Below are 15,005 nucleotides of genomic sequence, written 5' to 3' on the forward strand. Positions count from 1 at the left end.
CCTTCTCTCTTATTTAGTCCAGCTACTTTAGGTCTGTCTGTCTTTCTGTCTGTGACTTCCTATGCACCTGTGTCCATCTTGCGGCCTCCATCCCTGGCCCTGCGCTCTGTCTTTCTGCTCCCACCTGTGTCTGCCACCCTTGGGCCCCTGCCCTTTTGGCCCCTGTGTCTTCTTCAGTCTTTCATCTTCTAGTCTCTGCTCCCTGATTTGCCCCCAAGCCCCTGGTGTCTCAGGATGACAGCCTCATTCCTGCCTCTCTCCCAGCCCCAGCCTCCACTTCCCTCCCCTGTGAGTTCTCCTTCTGGCTCTCCCAGTTTTCCTTGCTCCTCCACTCTTGACAGGCCTTCACCTTAGATCCAAATTGCAGTCTGCAGTCCCCAGCCTGTCCAGCATGCCCTTTTACACTCCCCCAGCCTGTCTTCCCAGAAGCCCCCACAGAGAGACAGACAGACCGACTTGCTGAAGGTCACATGGGAGTCGGGGGTAGAGCGGGGACTGATGGGGTCTCTTGCTGCCCTGGCCTATGTTTTCCTGGCCAGAAGGGACAGTCTGAAGTGTTTCATTGTGTCTCTGCCCTCCCTAGGCAGGTTTCATTCCGTCATCTCACCAGCTCAAGCCCTCCTTCCTTGGGGATTGGGTGGAGTACAGGGTGACCTCAAGGCTTACCTCCCAGCACTCTGGGCTCACAGTAACGCTCTCCCAGAGCAACCCATGGGGCATGGCCCTTGTCCAGGGGAAGTCGCACATCTGGCTCAAGTTGTCCGTGCACAGTGGTCATCGTGCAGAGGGCTGGGGTACCCACAGGAATCTCTAACTCGCTAGAGGTGGGGAGCTATTGTAGGAAGCAAAGATGCACTGTCTCCCCCAATCTTTAGCTACCCAGAGCTGGGTGGGGGCCAGTTTGGCACCTTCTTCGGCAGACAGTGCACTCCCTGCCTTGCTTTTCCCTTTGGCTCTCTTTGGTGGCATCTTGAGTGGATTTGTGTCTCCATTCTCTGTCTTCCTGCTCTATTCTGTCTCTCTTGTATCTTGACTTCTCTCTCTTCTGCCTATCCTGCCCCTTCTCTCTCCGTCTCCATGTCTCCCTACCTTCCAGCTCCTTCCCTCCTTCTCTCACCTAGTTCTCTCCTTATCTCCCTGTAACTCTCCTTCTCTGTCCTCACCATTTCCAGCCCCATTTCCCCGTCTTCTTATCATCTTTCCGGTCCCTTGTATTTCTGCCTGTGTTTCCCTTTCTCCATTCCTGAGTCTTTTCATATTTCCTCCCTCTTAGCCTTTCTTTCTCTTTCTGTCTCTCTCTTTCCCCCCTTTTCTGTCTTTACACTTTTAGCCCCTTAGCTGCTTTAGGTCTATCTATGTGTCTCTATGTGTGTCTCTCTCCATCTTTTCCTCTCTCTCCAAGTTTCCTAACTCCCGGATACTCTACCCTCCAGACCCCGGATGTCCAGGCCTCTCTCCCTGTGGAATTGTGGGAACCAGGGACGTCAGGAAGGTGGCAAGTGAGGCCTGGGAGGGGTTGCTTAGCAACCACTGCATCCTCTCCAGCCGGTTTCTGTTGCCTAGTAACAGCTGCCTGCCCAGAGACAAGGGCCCAAGGGTGGAATGGGTTGGGGGTGGCACTTCTTGGTTTCCTGTTGGGGTGGGGATGGTCCCTGGTATTCGCCCTTACCTAAGATCCATATCATGCCTCCCTCCCATTTTGGTAGCTGTGAATATTCCCTAGCAGTGGCTCCCCCACTCAGTGCCTGAGTGCTGTGAGCGCCTCCCTGGTATTGCTCCCGGAACCTGAGCTTCCTTCCTAGCAATGCCCTCAGCACTAATGAGGGCAGGGCCCTTCAGAGCTCACTCACAATGTCCCAGGTCTGTGGTCACCACCCTGTCCAGCAGTCCTCCAAAGGGGCTCAGTCTCCCCATGGTGATCCCTGCAGGTGGCAAGTGGGGGCCGCGGCAGCTGCGTCCCCATGAGGAGGGGAGGAAGATGCCGGCTGAGCTGCTGCTGCTGCTGATTGTCGCCTTTGCCAGCCCCAGCTGCCAGGTGCTCTCATCACTGCGCATGGGTGAGGCCCTGCAGCCCTGCCCCTGCCTCCTCAGAGACCCTCCCGTCGGACACCGGGCTCCTCTTTGGGAACCCAGGCAGGCCGTTTCCTCAGGACCCAGGGATCCGGGCCTCCGCTCTCAGCTTTCCTCAGCATTGAGGAGCCGCAGTCCCTAGCTCCTTCTTCCCTGGACCCAGTTCTCTTCAGCCTCAGATCCAGGAGTCCAGACCCCAGTTCCCATCCCCACTCCCACCCCAGGATGTCGGAGTCTGGTCCCCAACCCCTGTGTCCTCTCAGCTGCAATCCTGGATGATCAGACGGTGTGTGGCCGTGGCGAGCGTCTGGCCCTGGCCCTGGCCCGGGAGCAGATCAACGGGATCATCGAGGTCCCAGCCAAGGCCCGAGTGGAAGTAGACATCTTTGAGCTGCAGCGGGACAGCCAGTACGAGACCACGGACACCAGTGAGCAGGGCCACGGGGGTGTGGGGTGAGGCTGGGCAGGCTAGTAGCCCTCAGTGGTTCCCTCGGCCCCCCCCACCCCACCTCCTTAGCTCTCCTTGTCCTCTTCTAGCTCCATTTGCCCCTTCCTTCATGTCAGCTCTGCCTGTCTCCCAGAAATGGTGCTGCTGGGGATGGGGATGGGGAGGGCATCAGGCCCAGTCCTGCCCTGAGGGCCTCATTTGAAAAATAAGCTTTGCCCTGGCTGGTGTTGCTCAGTGGTTGAGCGTCCTCCTGTGCACCAAAAGGTCGCCAGTTTGATTCTCGGTCAGGGCACATGTCAAGATTGTGGGCTCAGTCTCCAGTAGGGGTGTGTGCAGGAGGCAACTGATCAATGTTTCTCTCTCAAATTGATGTTTTTCTTTCCCTTCCTCTCTCCCTTGAAAAATCAATAAAAAAACATATTTGAAAGAAAAATAAGCTTCATAGTTGACCAAGGACACTTAGCCCCCAGAGCTGAGTAATGAGGGGCCCAGGCAATAAGGCAGGGGCCTCAGGGGCAGGATTAGCGAAGGCATTCTGGAGAAGGCTAAACTGAAGTTGAGCTCTGAAAAATGAACAAGATATATACAAAGAGTGGTGTTGCTCAAAGTACGCCACATAGTAGGTGTGCGTAAGTATTCGTTGAGCAGTGTGGATTGAATGAATGTCCGTTAACATGCTGGAGTTATAGACTATTAGGAGATGCTGCCTTCAAATGTGTTTTACACAGATTTCTTTCCTGCAGGCCTTATCAGAGCATTTATTATGTTCATGTATATTTCAAATCACTGAGAGGGAGAATGAGGAGTAATGTTTCCTGGACTTTTTGACTTTGGCAGCACAGAATATCAATTGGGAGAAGCTGGGATAGAGGGTGAGGAGACAGATGGTGTTCCAGGCATGTGCTTGTAGTCTGGAGCTGGGGTGGAGGGTGGGGGAATATTCAGAGCCAAGGAACAGGGTGTGGGGTTACACCCATCCTGACCACCTGGACTCAGGACATGTTTAGGGGGATCATAAGAGATGACATCTGGACTAGAGTGTGACCGGGCAGTGGGAGGCGAAGTTGGGCAGACTGGCAGGCCAGCTCCAGGAAGCCTGCAGTAGTTGCTTGAAGATGTTGCCTTCACCAGTAGGCAGTGGGGACTTGTCGGTGGGTTTAGACCAGGGAGCTGGTGCAAGTGAATCCAGAGGCTAGATTCAGGTGATCAGTGAGGAGGCTGAGTTGAGAGCCCTGAAGTAGAGCAGGGGAGGAGGAGTCGAAGAGAAGAGGATAGATGTGAGAAGATTTGAGGACAAAAAAGAAAATTTGGTGTCTAATTGGCTATTGGGAGACAGATTGAAAGCAAGGGTCACATTTCCAGATATTTGAATGGTAGGCCCTCACCAATGTGGAAACTACAGAAGGAGCAAGTTTGGAGGAAGATAAGGCATTTAGTTTTGATGCTTTTATTTGAATGTGGCAGGGATCTCTCTGTCTTCATCTCTGGGTCCTGCTTTCCTCTAAGATGGCTTAATTTTCAGGAATGCCCTTCCCAACTGGTGGCAATGTGTTCCCACCAGCTCAGAACTTATATCACCAATTTAGCAAACCCAGTAATAATTGTAGCAGAAGACCTGGGGAAGGCTCCCCAAGGCCTGGTGTGAGCCCGTTTCAGTCTCTGAACCAATCACAGTGGCCAGGACAATATGGTTCTGTACTCCTGGGTCAGGTGACAATCCATCCTGGGAACCACGGGGTTTCCCTGAGGAAAAGTCAGGGTTCTGCCTTGAGAATGGGCATTGGGCAGCCAAAGCAACAGCTTCTACCTTCGAGGCTTGAGATGCACACATGTTTAAGGGGAAAGAATGTGGAAGAAAGTAGAGCAAGCAAATGCAACGGAAGCATGGTGTTTGGGGTGCAGAGGGTAGAGGGGACCTTGGCCACGGGTTTGGGGTGGAGGGGGTGCTGGATGCACCTAAGGTTGTAGCGTGGTTAGAAAGGCTGAGGACAATGCAGGCTGAGTAACCTGGCACTGGATCTGCAGCCAGAGGAGGCCCCTGGTGTTTCCTCTTCATCCCATCCTTTGTTTTTCTCTGGTTTGACCTGTCCTTCTGTTGCCATTTCTCCCTGTCTCTCTCTGTCTGTGCCCCCTCCATAGGGTGGCAGGGATTGGGCTCCTGGGTCCCCATGGTGGAGGAGTGTCAGTTCCAGGCTGGGGTGGTTGCCTGGAGGTGGGGACGGAGAGGAGGGAAAGGGTCCTTGACTCTGTGGTCTCTTCCTACCCCTCGCAGTGTGTCAGATCCTGCCTAAGGGGGTCGTGTCTGTCCTGGGGCCTTCCTCCAGCCCTGCATCTGCTTCCACCGTGAGCCATATCTGTGGGGAGAAGGAGGTGAGGCGGGGTGCGGGTCCCGGGGAGGTGAGGATGGGGAGGAGGGAGCAGGATAGAAGCAAAAGCTCCTTCTCTGTCCAGATCCCCCACATCAAGGTGGGTCCCGAGGAGACGCCTCGCCTCCAGTACCTTCGTTTTGCATCCGTCAGCCTGTACCCCAGTAACGAGGATGTCAGCCTGGCGGTCTCCCGAATCCTCAAGTCCTTCAACTACCCCTCGGCCAGCCTCATCTGCGCCAAGGCCGAGTGTGAGGGAGGAAACTGGACGTTTCATTTTCTGTTCCCCAAACTCCCTTCCCAAGTGATCTAGTCTCCCACAGTCATCAGTGCCCCCTGGTTGGAACGATCTCTTGGTCCCCATGATTCCTTCCCCTTGGGGAACCCAGAGCTCTGGTTCCACTGAGCCCTCCCCCCACTTCCCGAAGGGACCATTTAGCCCACAGATAGTGCGAAGCACCTGCCAGGTGCAAGGCCCCCGCTCAGCATGGCCCCTGCCTTCAGGGAGCTCCGAGCCAGTGGAGGACACAGTTGTTGAGCAGCTGTGATAGGGAGTGACACGTGATCTGTTAGGAGTTGAGCAGGGGCTGTCAAAGCATAAAGTCTGGGAGGTTTGGGGCCTGACTCCCCGAGAAAGGGACATCACAGCTGGACCTGAGGGTGCGGGTAGGGGGAGCATGTTCTGAGGGCATGGCAGGCAAAGTTGCGACCGAGGGAGTGTGGCCCCTTTGAGAGGCTCCAAGTCGCTCCCTGCGGCAGGAGTGTAGGAGCATGAGGCAGGACCTTGTGTCTGTATTATCCTGAAGACGGTGAAGGTTCTCACACAGGGTGGGGTGAGGGACAGGGCCCCACTTGTGCAGGAAGCAGTCTTTGGCTACAGTGCAGGGAGTGGACTAGAGGGTGACATGGGAGGTGGCAGGGAGACCAGCGAGAGGCAGAGGACATGGTGCTGGTTAGGGCCCAGGTGGGGCCGTGGGATGGACAGACGACAGATTTGAGAAGAGTCATGAGGGAGGAGAGAGGGCAGGGTCATGAACTGTGACCAGGTCTGTCAAGGAGGAGGAGAGTCATCCGGGGCACAGTTGTGGGGAGGTCTGTGAGACATTTAGGTGGAGATGTTGGAGAAGCTGTGGGTCTGTGGGTGTGCAGCTGGAGAGAGAGGGTATGCTCAGAAAATTCCAGGAAGAACTGTCTCAAAGGGTGTTTATTGAACACCTGCTATGTGCCAGGCGTTTTGCTTGATATTAAAGATATGGCAGTGTGCAAGCCAGGCCGGAATCCCTGCCCTTATCAAACTTACATTCTAAAGGGAGGAGCTAGGCAACGAACATAAATGAGGACGTTGTTTAGTCAGAAGGGAAAAGTCCTGTGAACAAACAGTGGAGGGACTGGGCATGCTGGAATGAGGGGGCAATTTGAAATGGAATGGTGGGTGTGGGAGTCATCGAGGGCGTGATATTTAGTGAGGATCTGAAGGTGGTAGGGTGGGAGCTGTGCGGGGATCTGGGAGAATAGTGTTCCAGGCAGAGGGAACAGCAAGTGCAAAGGCCACAGGATAGTGTGAGACATGGAGGACACCTGTGTGGCTGGGAAGAGGGAGTGATGGGGAGATGAGGTCAGGAGAGAATGAGGGTGAGCAGATGGAGGCGGGCCTTGCAGACGTTGACCTTCGCTCTGAATGAACGAGAAGCTGTTAGAAGATTTGGAGCAGAGAAGGGACACATCTGCTTTCCATGGTCTGGCTGCAGAGTAGGGAACAGACTCTGGGGGCAAGTTTGGCTGTTGTAACAGGCAAGAGATGACACTGGCTTGGGTCAGGGCAGTGATGGTGTGGTGTGCAGTCGATGGGTCCAATGTGTTTTGAAGATAGAGCTTGGGCGGATTGGGTATGGGCGTGAGAGAGAGGGGAGGCCAGGCTGCTGCTAGGGTTTTGGCCTGAGAGACTGGCAGGCTGGAGTTGTTCACCAACTTGGGAGACATGCTGGTCTGGGCAAGAAGAGCAGAATGTGGCTTTGCACGTGTGAAGTGCGAGATGCCTGTCACACATATCAGTGGGGGCAGAAGGTGGCAGGAGGAAGGCCTCTGGAGGGCAGGAGGAAGTGCAGGTTGGGGCTTTAATTTGGGAGGACCTAGGCCTCAGGCCCCTGGGTCCAGTACCCCAAGATAGCCAGCTGCACTCTGGACAGACAGATGCCCATCTCCTGAGCGCACCCTCGTCCTCTCCCCAGTTCCCCCATGGTGGTGAGGAGGAGGGAGTGTTCGCCCCATATCAGGCACATGGAGGGGCTCTAATCCAGGACCGACCCCACCCCCAGGCCTGTTGCGGTTGGAGGAGCTGGTTCGAGGCTTCCTCATCTCCAAGGAGACGCTGTCAGTGAGGATGCTGGATGACAGCCGGGACCCCACACCACTGCTCAAGGAGATCCGTGATGACAAGGTGTCCACCATTATCATCGACGCCAATGCCTCCATCTCCCACCTCATCCTCCGTAAGGTGGGTCCCCTGTCTCTGCTTCCCTATGGGGTCAGGGGCAGAAACATGGGGGACAGAGCACATGGCCTAGTGCCCATAGGCCTCAGTGGTCGCATGGGGTATGGAGACCTGCTTCCTACGTGCAGAGATAATCAGGAAGATTGTTCCTCGGCTCAGCTGTTCCCCAGTTGCAGCCCTCGTTGGACCCTGGACAGTTGCCTCCCCTCCCTGTGAACAGCTGCAGCCTCAGTGGGTTGCGGTGAGGGTTAATGAGTGAGTGGTAGGGAAACTGATTGGGACCCTGCCTGGCCCAGACTAGGGGGAGCTTCCTAGTATCCTTATGAAGTGCATGTTCTGCTGTATATTGAGGCACTTTGCACGTATTCTTTAGTTTGGCTCTCACCCACCCTGTGGGCACGTGTGATCATTTGTGGATGACGAAGCTGGGGTTCCTGCGGGGAACGGTCAGGATCAAGGCCAGCCAGGAGGGGCCAGCGTCAGATGCTGGCCCGCCACATGCTGTCCACCGGTGACCCACATTCATTCATCATTCGTTGCTTCCCTGCTCTTAATATTTCCTCATAATCTAACCTGTATTACTTATTCTTCTCTAGTTTTTATTTTTTAAAATATATTTTTATTGATTTCAGAGAAGAAAGAAGAGGGAGGAAGTTAGAAACATCAATGATGAGAGAGAACCATTGATCAGCTGCCTCCTGTATGCCCCCCACTGGGGATTGAGCCCGCAACCCGGGCATGTGCCCTTGACCGGAATCAAACCTGGGACCCTTCAGTCCGCAGGTCGACGCTCTATCCACTGAGCCAAATCTGCTAGGGCTTTTCCCAGTTTTTAAAAAATTAAAACCATATGTCACTGCTGATCGTAGCTTATAGGAAGATGTGTGGACAGCACCCATAGGCTCTGGAGGCAGATGGCTTGTAGAAAAGATTCTGCTCAGGCGGCAGGCCTGGGCCGGAGACCTGGCCCTCCCGTGTGAGCCAAGGGACCCGTGGTCACTTTCCTCTTGGGCCTGTCCATCCCTGTCGTGGAATGGGCTGTAACCCACGTGATCACAGCTCCTGACAGTCAGGCAATGCAGGCTGGTGCTGGTTAAAGGTCTAATGTCCATTGCGGGGCAGGATTGGGCATTCCTGGCCTGGTCTTCTAGCTTTGTTCTCCTCAGGGGCTGTGAGAAAGGGGGCTCAAAACATGAGCCTTAAGAGCCATATTGGCTGCCTTTTGCTGCAAAGTGCTTTTAAAGATGGCAGGGGTGGTTTATCTGACCTGGGACCAGGCTGAGCCTTACACATCAGCAGGCCAAACCTGGCGTGGGCAGCATGGGCATTAAGGTTAAGGTTATCCTCCCTACCTGCCCTGTTTCTGAGGTGTCCCTGTGCCTTGTCTCCAGAGGGCAGTCTTTTAAGTAACCTAAAGAGGGGCAGGCATTCAAGGCGCCTACATCCCACCTGGGCTACCAGTCAGCAGGGCTGGATGTGAGGGATCAAGGTCTCCTTCTGCCCACATGTGTCTTCTTCTTCCTGTCTCTCTATCTCTGGGTGTTTCTTACTGTATTTCCCACGCGGTGCCTTCTTGCCAGGCTTGTCTCTAAATATCTCTTCCCCTCTCGGTTTCTCCCCATTTCTGCCTCTTGGGTCGCCTCTTTTCCTGCCGGTGTTCTCCAGGCCTCAGAGCTAGGCATGATCTCAGCGTTTTACAAGTACATCCTCACCACCATGGTGCGTACCCCCAGCAGCCCCTCTGGCCCCATTCCCTCCCGTGGTATCTGCACCAGTGGTGCCTGGCCCGGCCTCACCCTTCTTCTCATCCCAGGACTTCCCCATCCTGCACCTGGACGGGATCGTGGAGGACTCCTCCAACATCCTGGGCTTCTCCATGTTCAACACCTCGCACCCCTTCTACCCCGAGTTTGTGCGCAGCCTCAACATGTCCTGGAGAGAGAACTGCGAAGCCAGCACCTACCCGGGCCCTGCGGTGAGCACGCCCCCTCGCCCCCCGCACACAGACACTCTGCACACCGATACTCTGGGCCCCTTCAAATCTCTGCCAGTTGGTGCTCAGAGCCTCTGGTGCTCCCACTCACTTCCCAAGTACGTGCCACGCAGCCTCATTCTGAGATAAGTCTGACCTGTCCTCCTCTCCACCTGCCAGGGCGCAGCAGCCACACTGGCCTCCAGGTGCCTCTGCCGCCCCAGCACATGCGCACCTCAGGGCCTGTGCACTTGCTCTCCCCGCTGCTTCGCGCTCACTTCCCCATGGAACTGGCGACTCGCTTCCTCATCACCAAGTCATTGCTCAAATGTCCCCTTAGTTGTGAGACCTTCCTTGGTCCCATTTAAAATATGGGAAACGCCCCACGATATAGCGCCCTCCCCTGCTGTCTTTTCCTCCATAGCACCTGTCTTTGCTTATCTAATCTCCATGTGGCTTGCTCTATATTTTGCTTAGATATAGATACACATACATGATTGTAAGTTCCCTGAGGGCAGGGCTTTCTCCCTGTTCACCATTATATACCAGCACCTAAGACAGCCTGGCTCAGAGTAGGTTTCTGAGAATATATTTTGAATAAATGCAAACATACAAAAGATGCATCTAGTCATATACTAAGATACTGAGACAGTCTTATGTGCGCAGAAACTCACAGATACCGAGCCATGCAGTTGGATGTGCACACACGGACACAGACAGAGGCACATTTATTCGCACCCCTGCTCCTACCTGCATAGCACGAGATTCACACCTGCACATTCACCCAGCGAAGGCGCACTCTCGCAGACACACTCACAGACGCCCTGTGTCGTCAATCACAGCTCAGTGGCAGCTTGTCTAGAGCCCTCACTGTGTGCCAGGCGCTGTTTTGAGTTCTTTACTGCATTATCTTGCTTGATCCCCACCCTAGTGCTCAGAGGCAGAGATGTTGATTATCCCTACTATACAGGGGAGGAAACTGAGGTTCAGAGGGGAGAGGGGACTTGGCGCACTACAGGGAATAGTATAACTGGGTCTTCAGCTCAGACCTGCCTGTCTCCCAGGCCCGGGCTCACAGCCATTATGTGCTCTTGCCTCCTAGACACCCCGCCCCGCCCTGTGTATAAACCAATAGGAACATTTGCCCAGCCCCACCCACATAAACATCCCTAGGCACACTGAGAGAGGGGCTGTGGCCATTGTCCACTGCCTGCATCAGCCACACAGACATGCAGATTCCCAGGCACACCCTCACCCTCAGGCCCATGAACACCCCCTTTGGGGGTGACACAACTGGCTGTCCAGGCACACGCTCTCAGATGTGCCCTCCCCTGAACAGACACATGGTCACACGCATTCAGGAAGAGATGCTTCCGTAGAGGCTTGGCAGCACGCACACCTTTCCCTGTCACATGCATTCCCCGAGAAAGACACCAGGGAGTTGTCTGAGGGCTGAGAGTAGCACCATGGGGCTCGGAGACTCCCCTGGCTAAGCTGCCTCTTCCCTGTCCCACCCCACCTCTGCCCCTCTCTCAGCTGTCGGCTGCCCTGATGTTTGACGCCGTGCATGTGGTGGTGAGCGCCGTCCGGGAGCTGAACCGCAGCCAGGAGATCGGTGTGAAGCCACTGGCCTGTACATCGGCCAACATTTGGCCCCACGGGACCAGCCTCATGAACTACCTGCGCATGGTGAGCTGGGAGCGGGAGGGCTGAGGGCGATCAGCCTGCCACAGTGGGGGACTCACTGTGTCCACCTTTTGGCCCTTTGCCCTCTCCCTCACCTCCAACCCCACCGACGCCTCTTGCTTCCTCTGTGCCTCTTCCTTGCTCTTCCCTCTGTCCCTCTTTCCTGGCTTTCCTCTGCCCGCCTGCACTGCTGCGTCCTGGGTCTGTGTTCCACCACCCCGCGTTTGCTGGTGTGTGGTCTTGCTTGTTTAATTGTGGTCCTTCTGGTCCCTCTCCCTCTCTTTTGTCCCCTCCACCTCTGTCTCTTTCCCTCTGGGCCTCTCCCACCCATCTCTCTGGGCCCCTGCCACCCCTCCCTCTGGCCACCTCCCACCCTGCTAGGTAGAGTATGACGGGCTGACCGGGCGGGTCGAATTCAACAGCAAAGGGCAAAGGACCAACTACACCCTGCGTATCCTAGAGAAGTCCCCGCAGGGCCACCGCGAGGTGAGCAGGCCCAGGGTGAAGCCAGAGCCCTGACTGGGTGGGGTGGGGTGGAGGTGGAAGGGAGGGAGGGATGGGTGGGACCCCACCGGTTAGAGCACCACACCCCTCTCCTCCCCAGATTGGGGTGTGGTACTCTAACCGGACCCTGGCCATGAACGCCACCACCCTGGACATCAACCTGTCACAGACGCTGGCCAACAAGACGCTGGTGGTCACGACCATTTTGGTGAGTGGCCCCTGTGGGGCGGCAGTAAATGAAGGGGCCTTTCCTGAGCGGTGCCCAGCCCAGTCCTGGTCAGGAGGAGGGATGCCTCAGCTGGCAAAGCGCACAGCACAGTGGGGATGTGACTCCTGCACCCAACAACCCCGGACTGGGCTCTGGTGTTACCATCCTAATCGCTGCCAGGGCAGGGGAGGCACAGACCCTGCCCTCACAGCCGGCCCAGCCCGGGCTCCGCCAGCCTGCCATTCGTTGCACAGCGGAGAGGAAGGCCTGGCTCACAGGAGCGCCGTGAGCATTCCACGTGGCCGCGCAGGCAGGGCCCCGCACAGTGTCTGGCCCATGGAAGGCCCCGTCAGTCACGGTCAGGAGTGGTCATTTTGTCACACTTGCCAAGTGTGTTGACACACATGTTAACTTATTTAATGTCCATTCTGAAGATGTGAAACCGAGGCTCAGAACGGTGAAGCGACTTGCCCAGGGTCTCACAGCAAGTAAATGGCGTAGTCAGGATGGGAGTGAGTCTCTGCGGCCCCAGAGCCTGTGCTCTGAATCTCCAGTCCTCTCGGCCCCTCATTGTCCTGCAGCCCGCTGGTGCTGCTCCTGCATTTGCCAGACCAGAGCCAGGCCTTGTGGGTCAGCGAATAGTTACTGAGCACTGTTCTGCACAGGCACTGTGCTAGGCCCTTTCCAGGTGTCACTCTTTAAACCTCTCAGCTACTCCATAGGTGTGTCTTATTTTCCTTCTTTTGAAGGTAAGGAAACAGGTCCCACAGCAAGTCCCTGCTGGAGCTGAGTGTCAGTCTTCGAGGCCATGCCCTCTCCCCTGCAACCCTGCCACCCGCTGGGCACAGTGGCCTCTAGGAGGCCAGGGAGGGGTGACACACAGGATCTGGTGAGCAGGAAGCTGTCTGGAGAAGCTGGGCTTAGAGGCTGGGCATGCCAGGCAGCCATGCTCTTTGTAGCAGCCAAGGCCCTGGCCCGCTGGCAATGCCTCTGTGAGCTGAGCTGGCTAGTGCTATGGATGCTGAGGTTGAACGCATTACCACAGGCTCTACAGGATGTCAGAGGCCCCCTAAAGCAGTGTCGAGGGACCATTCCCTCAGTCCCTAGGGAACTCCTGATCTAAAAGTAGACTTCGAGTCCCTCTGGAAAAGGGCCAGTGATCCTGCTGGGGAGGGACAGATGGCCTGCAGACGGGAAACCAGACACTTCGTAACAGCCTCACTGAGAGCCCTGTGGGCCAGTAGGCTGGCTGGCAGAAGTCGGACCTCTGTGCTTGTGGGAGTGTTGCCAGTTCCAGGGCCTTCCTGGGGCCTGAAGAGATAGGGTCCTTGGGGGGGAGCAGGGGCAAAGGTCAGGGAGGGGGTGTCAAGAGAGCAGAGCCATGATCCTAGGGACTTCGAGCTTCTTCTAGCACTTATCTCTTCTTCCCAAGGCCCATGAGCTAGTGTTCTCTTCCTGATACTCATTCTCTTGATGGATTCATTCATCCCACAAATATTTTCTGAAGCTGCTGTGTGCCAGGCTTTACACAAGTTCTGGAGGTACAGGAATGAGTCACACGTGGCCTCATGGTTTCCTTACTTTTGAGGGGAGGGGATCCCAGTTCACTGGAGGAGACAGGCATGGACACAGTCATTCTCACACGGAAAGGAGGGACTGACTCGGCTGTGGAAGGCCCGAGAAAGGCTTCACAGAGGAGGTGGCATTAGACTGGGCTTTAGACGCTGCGTAGGAGTTGGGTGCACAAAGGAGGCAGGGGTGGGCATCTGGCCAGGAAGCCAGAGAAGCAGGGGCCTCAGGAAGCATTTGTCAGATTGGATGTGGAGGGAGCTGGCTCCGTGTGCACAGTCAGATGTGCCTGCTGCTTCACTATTTTCTGACTTGTATTTCTGGACAGGGACTATGTCAGATACTTGGGGATTCAGACTTGAGTCAGCGTGGGCGCCTGGGCAAGAGGCAGTCAGGACTTGTCTTACTCCCTGCTCTGTCCCCAGGGCCTAGAGTGGTGCCTGGCACCTAGTGAGCACGGAGGGGTGGTGAGTGCTGCCACAGAGGTGGGAGGGTCTCTGAAGGACTCATTTATGCTTACCCTGTACCTTGAAGGTGTTGAGAGGAAGGGGCGGGGCCAGATTGGAATGTCAGAATTGCTCCTGGGTGCGTACGGGAGGCTGAAGGAGAGGGAGGTGCTCCGGGTGGGGGAGTACAAGGCCTGAGCTGGGCTGGGCTGTGGGCAGGGAGGGGGGATCTGATGCGGGATGTTGAGAAGCAGTGAAGATAGGGTGTGGTGCCTGTGAGGCCCAAGGGCTGGGCCGAGGGAGGGAGCAGGAGAAGTTTCTCAATAGGGTGGGGGTGTCCCTGGGGTGGGGCTCACAGGTCTGGAGCTGAGAGAGGGCTGGCTGGTGCCAAGTTGAGAGAGGCCCACAGGAAGGTGGGGGTGTAAGAGGAGCCCCAGGAGGTGGGGCTGTGCAGGGGCCTTTCCTCAGGCCCTGCTCCTGGAGAGCCCTCATTTCGTCCCCATGATTCCTTTCATCAAGCAGCTGTAATGTCGCATCCTACTCTTTGGTGCCTCTGGGTCAGGCATTCCTGGCTTCACTGCCTACCACCCAGGTTTTCCATACTTTCATTTGTAAAATGGGTCTATTAATCTCGTTTTGAAGGGTTGTGGGGGGATTGCATGAGATCAGAAGGCACCCTTGGTGGCGCCCAGCATGATCGTGCTAAGCACGCACGAGTCCTTTTCTTTTCTCTCTTGTGATCTGGCATCCTTGATAAAAACATCAATCATCTTGGCTGATGTCTTTGAGCACTTAATCTTCATGGCAGCCCTGAGTTGGGTACTGTTATGGCCCCTGATTTTCAGATGAGGGTTGAGTGACTGCCCCAGTCACCCAGCTGGCAGAGCCCACATACCTGTCCATTGCACTGCACTGCCTTGATTTGCCTCAATTTTTGCTCTTTTCTGAGCCCTGAGGACTGCGTTCTAGGCCTGGCTCTGCCATTCGCATGCTACATAACCTGGTGGGTGTCTTCTCTCCATCCTCAGTTTTCTCCTTTAAAGTGGGGGAATTGAAATGTTCATAGAGTGAAGGGGCTGGACTAGATCAGGGTTGTTTAAACAGCACTCCAGGAAGTCCTGGATATGGATTTGGGTCCTGGGTTCACAGAAGGCATGCAGCTTTCGAGGAGTGTTCTAGAACCCACCCTACTTAATTTTTTTGCTTGCTCTTAGTTTTAAGGGATTTTTATGGAAGTGTAACATG

General features: G+C 55.5%; 1 protein-coding gene across 3 annotated transcripts in view; it reads left to right on the forward strand.

Moving 5' to 3' along the window:
• Positions 1-15,005, forward strand: part of GRIK5 (glutamate ionotropic receptor kainate type subunit 5) — a 54,744-nt gene that overhangs the window by 2,487 nt on the left and 37,252 nt on the right. For 2 of the 3 annotated variants that reach the window (XM_079799909.1, XM_079799910.1), the window contains exons 2-11: positions 1,929-2,057; positions 2,334-2,498; positions 4,791-4,888; positions 4,970-5,135; positions 7,200-7,378; positions 9,041-9,094; positions 9,189-9,350; positions 10,884-11,036; positions 11,415-11,519; positions 11,638-11,745. In XM_079799909.1, the coding sequence (XP_079656035.1) occupies positions 1,979-2,057; positions 2,334-2,498; positions 4,791-4,888; positions 4,970-5,135; positions 7,200-7,378; positions 9,041-9,094; positions 9,189-9,350; positions 10,884-11,036; positions 11,415-11,519; positions 11,638-11,745 (1,269 nt within the window). In that variant the 5' untranslated portion in view covers positions 1,929-1,978. Of the gene's footprint in view, positions 1-1,928; positions 2,058-2,333; positions 2,499-4,790; positions 4,889-4,969; positions 5,136-7,199; positions 7,379-9,040; positions 9,095-9,188; positions 9,351-10,883; positions 11,037-11,414; positions 11,520-11,637; positions 11,746-15,005 lie in introns of those variants that run through there. The other variant, XM_079799911.1, reaches the window with a different exon arrangement.

The sequence above is a fragment of the Cnephaeus nilssonii genome, assembly GCF_951640355.1.
Source record: "Cnephaeus nilssonii genome assembly, chromosome: 20".
Lineage (NCBI taxonomy): Eukaryota > Metazoa > Chordata > Mammalia > Chiroptera > Vespertilionidae > Cnephaeus > Cnephaeus nilssonii.